We start from the raw sequence: 8,570 nt of genomic DNA, 5'->3' as shown, positions 1-8,570 counted from the left end.
TCCCCCGCTCCCTCTCTATGGCCCCCCCCCGCCCACACACACGTTCACCCCTACTTGTTTTACCTAGTTTGTGGGGTCCTATTGGCCAATATAACATCTTTAATAAGTTCTGCATACTTTCAGCTAGCAAAGTCATTCAGGTATCAAAATGTTCAGCTCTTCAAGGACAGTCATTTCAGTCATTTTGACAATCTTGCCCCATTCAAATGAATGGGAAAATTCTACTTCAGCATAATTTCAGCTAGCAAAAGCATTCAGGTGTCAAAATGTTCAGCTTTTTCAGGGCAATTTTTCAGCAGTCAGCATCCATACGCATTTTCTTCAGAAAATGCAATTTTCTAGTTTTTATTGATTCATGTTTTTATATTTTGGTGTCGATCTTTTTGTGCTTGTGGGTTGTGTCTTTGATTTATTGTTTTGTAATGTACAGCACTTTAGTCCACCTTGGTTGTTTTAGTGTTTTATCAATAAAGTTGGTATGGTATGGTATTAGCGTTTCTTATGTTAACAAGGGCAGTAAAGGCAAGAATGAGAGGCTCCTATGAAACCAGAGGAACACCAAAATGATCCCAGCCAAGTTTATGTCTTATCGGTGCTGCTGACATGCTCCTGATGCACAGTATGTGTGTAAAGGTTACCCTGACAGCTCTGCTCATGGCTTGATGAAGAACATGAACATTACATGTGACTGTCTGAATGAACCATTGACACTCAAAGACCAAACAGAGCGTTCTCTGCCCTATTAAGCGACCAACAAAAACAAGGACATGAAAACAAACTGACTATTTGAAAAGAGGAGTTACAGCTGACCCCCACTTTGGAATCTGTTGTGATGCACCTGCCACATTTTGAAGTTTGAATCTGAAATGAACAGGGTTTTTTTTCTGTTCCCAGTAGTAATTATGCCAAAATGATCTTTGTCAAATAGATAAAACAGTAAATTCCTATAATGGGTACTTTAGTTTGACGCAAACAGTCCCTTAGTGTAAACAAGCATCTTTCAATCAGCTGCACAAGCTCAGAAATGGTTAAAAATCAACATTTTAGTCAAATGACCTGGCACAGGCACACATGTAGTTTGTGTATTTTTGAAGGGGAATTCCACAGCTCTCTTATTTGTCTCCACTGCCTTGATTGCTCAGAAGCAACTGGCCTTCACTTTGTGGTCATTTCTTTCCTTTCCCTTTTCACATTCCTTCCCTTTCCTTTCCTTTCTTCTGTTTGATGGCTATATATGTTATTTCCGCTCTTACTCTCCTGCCATATTCTTTGCTTTTTTGGTGCCTATTGCCTCTTAGTGCTAATGTTTTGGAGGATTTCATTATCTCTGCTGTCGACTATCACATGTATTTCATGTATGCTGCTGCTGATCTCACAGAAACAGTCCTGCAGTTGGAGAGACAGGCAGGCTTGTAATTCTTCATCTGTTTGCAGAATGATAATCATTTTTACCCTGGCCTTGGGTTAGCCTTGCTTAGCTAAGCAACAGTCACCACTGAGCTCCAGACAACAGGGCAGATTGGCTGGCCCCATAGAGCCAGCCTAGCACATGTCTGGGCTCAGCATATACTGGATACAGTCAATCAATCAGTCACGTTACATAAAAGCATTTATTTCAGCCATGTACCCTGGTAGGCTAGTGGTTAAGGTGTAGCGCTCTCGCTGCTTTGGCCCGGGTTCGAATCAGGGTCAGGTGTAAAACATGTGCCAAATGTTAATATGTGAGTCATCAGTGGGACAATTTGCTGTGGTGATCCCTAAAAGGGAAAAGCCGAAAGTGACTTTCTACATATGGATGGACAGATGAAAGAGAAAGTTGTGGTGTTTAACATGTTTTTGAAGGACACTATGCAAATTTTTGATACATTTCAAAATTCAACTATAATTACTAGAATATAGACTGTGATGATACTCATAATATTAATTTAAGGACATATTACGATAAAGCATTAGAAACATTTAGTACCAGAGAAACACATTAAAAAGGCTGATTAGTGATGCTGATGTGTAAGAGAGTACACACAGTCACACACTTTTTAATTGAAATAATAAGGCTAAATATCAGTGTGATGGCATGAAGACTGTTCAGAGTGCTCTCCATGCTGTGACCTGAATACCACACCATTGAAGCCAGGCCAGCAGCTCATTAACATTCCAGTACAGCTCTAATCACCATGACAGTGGGTGTGCATGTGTCTCTGTATGTGTGTATGTGTGTGTGTGTGTGTGTGAGAGAGAGAGAGAGAGAGAGCGAGAGAGAGAGAGAATGCACATGTTACTTGGAGGATGCGGCGAAAGTGTGTGGTGAAGGGGCTGCCTCAGGTGATCAGAGCTGTGCAGTGTGATGGGCTCCATCGACTTGCAGCATTCTTCTCGGATCTCAAACTACTGAGCAACTTCTCCAACTTCTTATTTTACCACAAACTTTTATTGATCTTGTTGTCAGAATGAAGAATATGAAAACTGGCAAGAATTGAAAGGTGTGCTGGGAAATAAAAATATATAAACAGACTGTGTCCAAAAGGTTGCCTGGTGCCAGTTGGAAAAACAGTTTGGACACACCCCACACTTGGTTGTGTCACTGCAATAAGCCTTGTTAGTGTCAATTGAAAAAAAAAAAAAACACTTCTTTATGTGTCATAATTCCTCTTTATGTCTCTCTGCAGAAAGACTGTATAACTCCAATGGACGTGACTTGAGAAGGGCACTGTTCTCTCTAAAGCAAGTTTTTCAGGTAACACACACTCACACATATTTCACCTGCAGCTACTGTCAGTTTGTTGTTGCAGAGTACAGCTGGTTATTGTGGTCACTGTGTGCTGCCATGATGACAGGGATCTTCATCAATGTGGCAGTTCTCAATGTGGCAAACACATTTAAACAAAAGCACTCAAATATAATGACACTTGGGTCTGCAAACAAAGCAGTAATGTGAGAACTTTAAGATTGCTTGAACTACTGCAATATTCAATTGCTATTGTCATAATTATAGATTTCACTAATGGTCCCAAAAAGATCATGCGGGGGCTGATGGAAAATCCAGTGACAGTTTCTACACCAGGGAAATTTTCCTCTAGGTTTCATTGCTTATTTTCCACTAAAAGCTCTTGAATGAGCAAAAAGCCACACATACGTTTTCAGAACATGGAGTTTACACCCTTACCTGAAGGTGGCACTGGTTTAGGAGTCCTTTTAGATTAGTCAGACAGGTACACAGAAGTGTTTTCATGATTATTTTAGTCTTGTTTTTGATATAAGAGATGATACATCCAAAGCAGCAAATTGCGAAACACTCAGTTGGTGGCATGTGGAGTGTATTTTTTCAGCTGGCCACTGGTTGTGTGCTGTCATCTTTAATCCTTATCCTGCATATTATTGCCACCATGTGGCAACAAAAAGTGAGAGAAGTGGCAACTGTTGAAAAAAAATTCCTAGTTTTAAGAGGACTTTTGTGTTGTTCTGTATGTATGCAGCCAGTGTGTACTGTATGAACTTGTGCTGTGCTTTGTCACTGCTCTTTAATTCAGGATGACAAAGATCTGGTTCATGAGTTTGTGATGGCTGAAGGTCTGACGTGTCTCATCAAAGTGGGAGCAGAAGCCGATCAGAACTACCAGAACTACATATTAAGGGGTATATATCTCTTTCTTTTTCTTTCTTTCAGCATGAAGCAGGCTTTGTCATGGCCATATTCACATAGAGTGTTGCCAAATTATATGTGAAAACTGAATGAATATCCAGGAATATATAATACTATATAATTAAAGGAAGCATAAAAGAGAAAAGGAAAATAGTATGTGAATTTAACAAAGGGCTCTTAAAACCAAACTGCAACAGCAAATTTAACAATTTTTTTATCATTTGTTAATTTTTTTTTTTAATGCAATAGAAAGTACTAACTGCCCCGCAAAAACAGAACTGTCTTTAATTTCTCTGCAATTTTTACAGAAGATGTTACTGAAAGAAAGACAGTAAAAGTAAAGTACATTTTAAACCAAAGCTGAAACAAAGTTCAAGCACAGATGAAGTAAACCCATTTTTAAAAGCCGCTGGAGCCCCTGAGTATTTGAATGACAGGTCTGGGAACGAAGACAACTGATTACATCATTGTTTAATCATCATTTTAGGTCAAATAAAGTTCCCCACTATCTGTTTCTCCTGTTTGACAGATGTTCCTTTGTGAATTTAAGTCTGATCTTTGGCAAATAAGTCTTTGTTTTTAGCACTGATTGATTTAGCAGGATCACTTTGTGGCGTGTCTCTGTCATCTTCGATGTAAAGGTTTTTGTAGATTCCTCTTCTTGTACAGCTCAGTCTTCTGCATTGTAGTGATTCTGCAGGTACAGAATGCGCCCAAACAGGTGTCTCCATCTGGATATTTACCTCTTGAGCTTTAAGACTGTGCAAACCTTCTGGGCATTCATTACCTCTCCTACTCTCAGCTGTGTGTCATGATTCTGCCCCTCTGCTTCATCATGCTCTTATTTTGAGACCACTTCCTGTTACAGTCTCACCTCAGCTATGGACTCTTTATCATAATCAGTGACAATTGTTTGCACCTGTTTTCACCCCTTTATAACCAGCTTCCTCCCACCAGGAAGCTTCCAGATTGCTCTAACCCATGTTCAGATTCTCCAGCATTTTTCCTAGTGTCTGTTCCAGCTCTGACCCCGATTGCTTTGTAACCACTGAGTATTGCCTAACCCTTCTGATTCTGTTTGGATTCTGTGCACCGACTTATGTACTGCCCCTACTGACTGTTCTTCTCGTGGATACCTTGGATGTGTGAGTTTGCTGGCTCTGACCCTGGACTGGATTATCGATCTGAGAGAGTTACATGTTGAATCAGACTCCTGCATTGTGTATCGTTTTTGTCTGACCAGTGCTCTTATTAAAGAGGCAGTGTTCTGTTTTTTACTCATCTGGCTTTATAATTGAGTTCACCCTCGACATCATCGGCAGCTTTACTCGCCAATCCTGACATTACAATCTGGCCACCATGAACTCAGCCAGCAAGGAAGACAGAGACCGACAATTACAGGTCCTGATGTGCACACCCTGATCTTCGCCCTGCTCTTGATGTTTCTACCGGATTTCTCTGCTGCTTATGCTGGCACGCTCCAAGTGTCCTCCACGAGTGATTCTATGTTTCCCGGTTAGTTTTTTATTTGTTTCTTGCTCTGAGTTATTAGTGTTTTTTGCATTCCCGTCGCCACTTCAGTGTGCTGTGCCCTGCTCCGTTGTTCTCCGCCTTAGGTCAGCTACTTACCTGCTACGCGTCTGGTTACTACAGGGCGTGTATGTTACTCTGCTTACCTTATGGCTGCCATTTCACCTGCCTGCCCTCTGGTTCCTGTGTCTTCCCTGTCATCTAACCCTGCAACCACATGACCCGTGGAATATGAGTAGATCCCATGCCACCTGCCCACAGGACCTCGACCCATCCATCAGGCTCGGGGATACTCCCTTACCCCGGATCCTGAGCTTGACCTGGGTCTCCCTGCTTCTGCCCCCACCCTCACCCTTCTGGGGATCCCGGTTAGTTCTCTGCCCTGGTGGGCTCGGGAAGATGTGCCACAGGAGAAGGGGTCAACACCAGCCTGCCCCTTAGTTTCAGCCCATGGAGACCTGCCTGAGCCCAGCAGAAGCCCAGGACATTTATCGGCAGCTAAAGGCCCAGATGGCGTCTCTGCTCTCCCTTCCTCCACTGAAGCCCTTTTCTTGGCCAGTTCCCAAGCTGCACTCTGTGCCCGGTCCAGTTTCCCAGTGGGTCAGCCGGACCGCCTACACTGCCTTTGTCCTGGTCTGGTCATGATGACGTCCCCACTGACTCCAGAGGACCCAGGTGTGCTGACGACAGCATCCCCGCCAGGGTCCAAGAGAGTCAGCGTGCTGACAGTGAGCTGCCAGCTGGGGTCACTGTCCCTGTTCCCAAGCGGGTCGGCCAGTGCGCCAACACCGCTTTCGAGCCTGTTCCTGTTCCTGTTCCCGAGCGGGTCAGCCGGCGCGCCGACGCCGCCTCCATGCCTGTTCCTGTTCCCAAGCGAGTCAGCCCCTGCACCGACGCCGCCTCCAGGCCTGTTCCTGTTTCCTGGTTGGTCGACAGCTTCGACGCCACCTCTGTCCTTCCTCCTGAGGGGTTCGACGACATCACCGCTGGTCCTGTTCCTGTTCCCTGGTGGGTCGGGACAGTTTTGAGGGGTTTGCTGATGACGCCACCTCCTTCTCCCAGTGCTCAAGTGGTTCGACGGCAATGCCGCCCCACTTCTCCCAGTTCCCAAGGGGTTCTCCAACCATGACGGTGCCCCCCTTCTCCTAGTTCTCAAGGGGGCCAACATCGTTTCCACCCTTGCCTCCACTCCGGTCCTCCGGCAGCAGCAGCCGCCGCCTTCACCTAGTCCAGATCTCCAGTTTCTTGTCCGGCATTGAGACTGTCCTCCCGAACGACCTCTCAGCTCTCCAGCCTAGCGCCTAGGTCATCCTCCCGAGCAGCTTCTCGGATCTCCTGCCTGGTCTCGTGGCTGCCCTTCCAAGCGACCTCTCTGAACTCCTGTCTGCCACCCTGTTCTGCAGGGTCACCTCGTGAATGGTGGTGCACTGTTTGGTGTTTGTGGGCATCCTGTGTACTTGAATTTTTTTTTTCGCATGTTTGATTTTGGTTTTTGTTCTTGGACTCTGGTGTTTGGGGGGGACCACTGGCTTTGTCATTTGGGTTTGTTTTTTTTTTTGTTTCCTGAGTCCTCTTTCTCTCCCTCTCTCACCTCCTGGTGAGGGACACCAACCCTAACATAGCAATACCACAGTGTAAAAATGCTCTGTTGCAAGTAAAAGTCCTATATTCAAAATATTACTTTTGTAAAAGTACAAAAGTATTAGCTTAAAATATACTTAAAGTGCCACAAATAAAAGAACTAATGCTGCAGAGTTTACCTTAATGCATATCATATTATTGTATTATAGCTATTGATGTATTATTGTGTATATCACATTTAATGCTGCTGCTGGTAATGGTGGGGCTAATGTTATACCTTATAAGTTTATACTTTGAAATACTTTACATGCTACTACATACTACACCAAGGATCAATAAAGTCATATGATTATACTATGATTTTGTTATATTAATCTCAGAAAAGTAACTAATACCTAAAATGTAGTGAGAACAACGTACATTATGTTTCTCTGAAATGTAGTAAAGTTGAAGTAGCAGAAAATGAAAATACTCACTGTCAGCAAAGCTGTAAATACAGGTCCCAGGGAGAACCAAAAAAAACACAAGAAACACATAACATAACAGCAAAACTGGCATAAGAAATTATTTTTTTTCAGGAGGAGTTGCAGGAGACTATGGAACACATCATCTCTTTACAGTTAGAAGTCCCACAAGAGGAGCAAGAATGGTTGCTAGAAATATTTAAATTGCCATTAAATGATGAAGAAGAATGCAAAGAGAAGACAGATGAGCCAAAAGAGAATGAAAATGAGCTGTCTGAGCCAGAAGGAACTGCACCGGGAACAGAGAGGAGGAAGCTGTGGATTGGGCTCAGAGCTTATACTCTCCCATTACACCCAGCCCTTGGGATCAAGCAGATCATGACCGGGAGAAGGTTTGGTGGCAGAGTACTCTCCCATTACACCCGGCCCTTGGGATTGTTGCAGTCAGTTCTTTTTACCATGCTAACTCTGAGAGACGAGGCAGTCCAAGTAGCTTCAAAACATGGGATCCTCTGCTGGTGCGCAGTGTGTTCTATGGATCTAGTTGCTTAACTTGTTATCAGTGAGCCACAGTTTAACACAGTGTGTGGTGCTTTCTGCTACCTTGAAAGGTCCTTGCCACCGGGGTTCGAACCAGTGAAGTTTGTGTGCCTTGCGGTAGACCCAGCTGTCCATGGCAACTGAGGTTGGCTCCTCAGCTTGCTCTCTGCGCAGGATTTCGACCACCTGTTCAGAGAGACTCATCACGGTGCTGTTCAGTCGCCTGACATATTCACTTATGTCAGCATGCTAGAAAAGAAGAGGTGTTGAATCTCTAGGCATAACAGTGAGAGGACAGGGCATTTTTCTCCCTGTCAGGATTTCATGTGGGCTCACATTTAGTGATTTAGTTGGAGTGGACCTGAGGCTGAACAATACAATTGGTAGAGCTTCAACCCAGTTAAGTTTCTTGTCTGCGCAGACTTTTGCAAGGCCTTCTTTAATGGTTCTGTTTGCTCTTTCAACCAGCCCTTGTGAGGCTGCATGATAAACAGCTCCAAACTTATGCTTGATCCCAAACAGTAGCTCAACCATGCATAAATCTTCATTCGAGAAGTGTGTACCATTATCAGATCTGATTATTTCTGGTATACCAAACCGAGGGATTAATTTCCTTGTGAGCCATTTAATTACCTCTTTACCAGTTTCTGATTTTGTGGGAGAGGCCTCAACCCATTTAGAAAACGGATCCACACATACCAGTAAAAACCTTTTTCCTTCAACTTTTTTATCTACACCCATATCAGTGAAATCAATGGCCACTTCCTTCCACGGGTGTCTGGAACTGGAAAACCTCCTAGGCCCACCTTCAGTGC

General features: G+C 43.8%; 1 protein-coding gene across 6 annotated transcripts in view; it reads left to right on the top strand.

Moving 5' to 3' along the window:
* fhod3a (formin homology 2 domain containing 3a) overlaps positions 1-8,570 on the top strand; it is a 90,038-nt gene that overhangs the window by 43,942 nt on the left and 37,526 nt on the right. For 4 of the 6 annotated variants that reach the window (XM_020586299.1, XM_020586298.1, XM_020586301.1 and 1 more), the window contains exons 1-3: positions 2,348-2,480; positions 2,667-2,734; positions 3,528-3,633. In XM_020586299.1, the coding sequence (XP_020441955.1) occupies positions 3,558-3,633 (76 nt within the window). In that variant the 5' untranslated portion in view covers positions 2,348-2,480; positions 2,667-2,734; positions 3,528-3,557. Of the gene's footprint in view, positions 1-2,347; positions 2,481-2,666; positions 2,735-3,527; positions 3,634-8,570 lie in introns of those variants that run through there. The other 2 variants (XM_020586302.1, XM_020586303.1) reach the window with 2 other exon arrangements.

The sequence above is a fragment of the Monopterus albus genome, unplaced genomic scaffold (assembly GCF_001952655.1).
Source record: "Monopterus albus unplaced genomic scaffold, M_albus_1.0 scaffold402.1, whole genome shotgun sequence".
In the NCBI taxonomy this organism is placed as follows: Eukaryota; Metazoa; Chordata; class Actinopteri; order Synbranchiformes; family Synbranchidae; genus Monopterus; species Monopterus albus.
The sequence above is the reverse complement of the archived record's forward strand: the minus strand, read 5'-3'. Positions and strand labels throughout refer to the sequence as shown.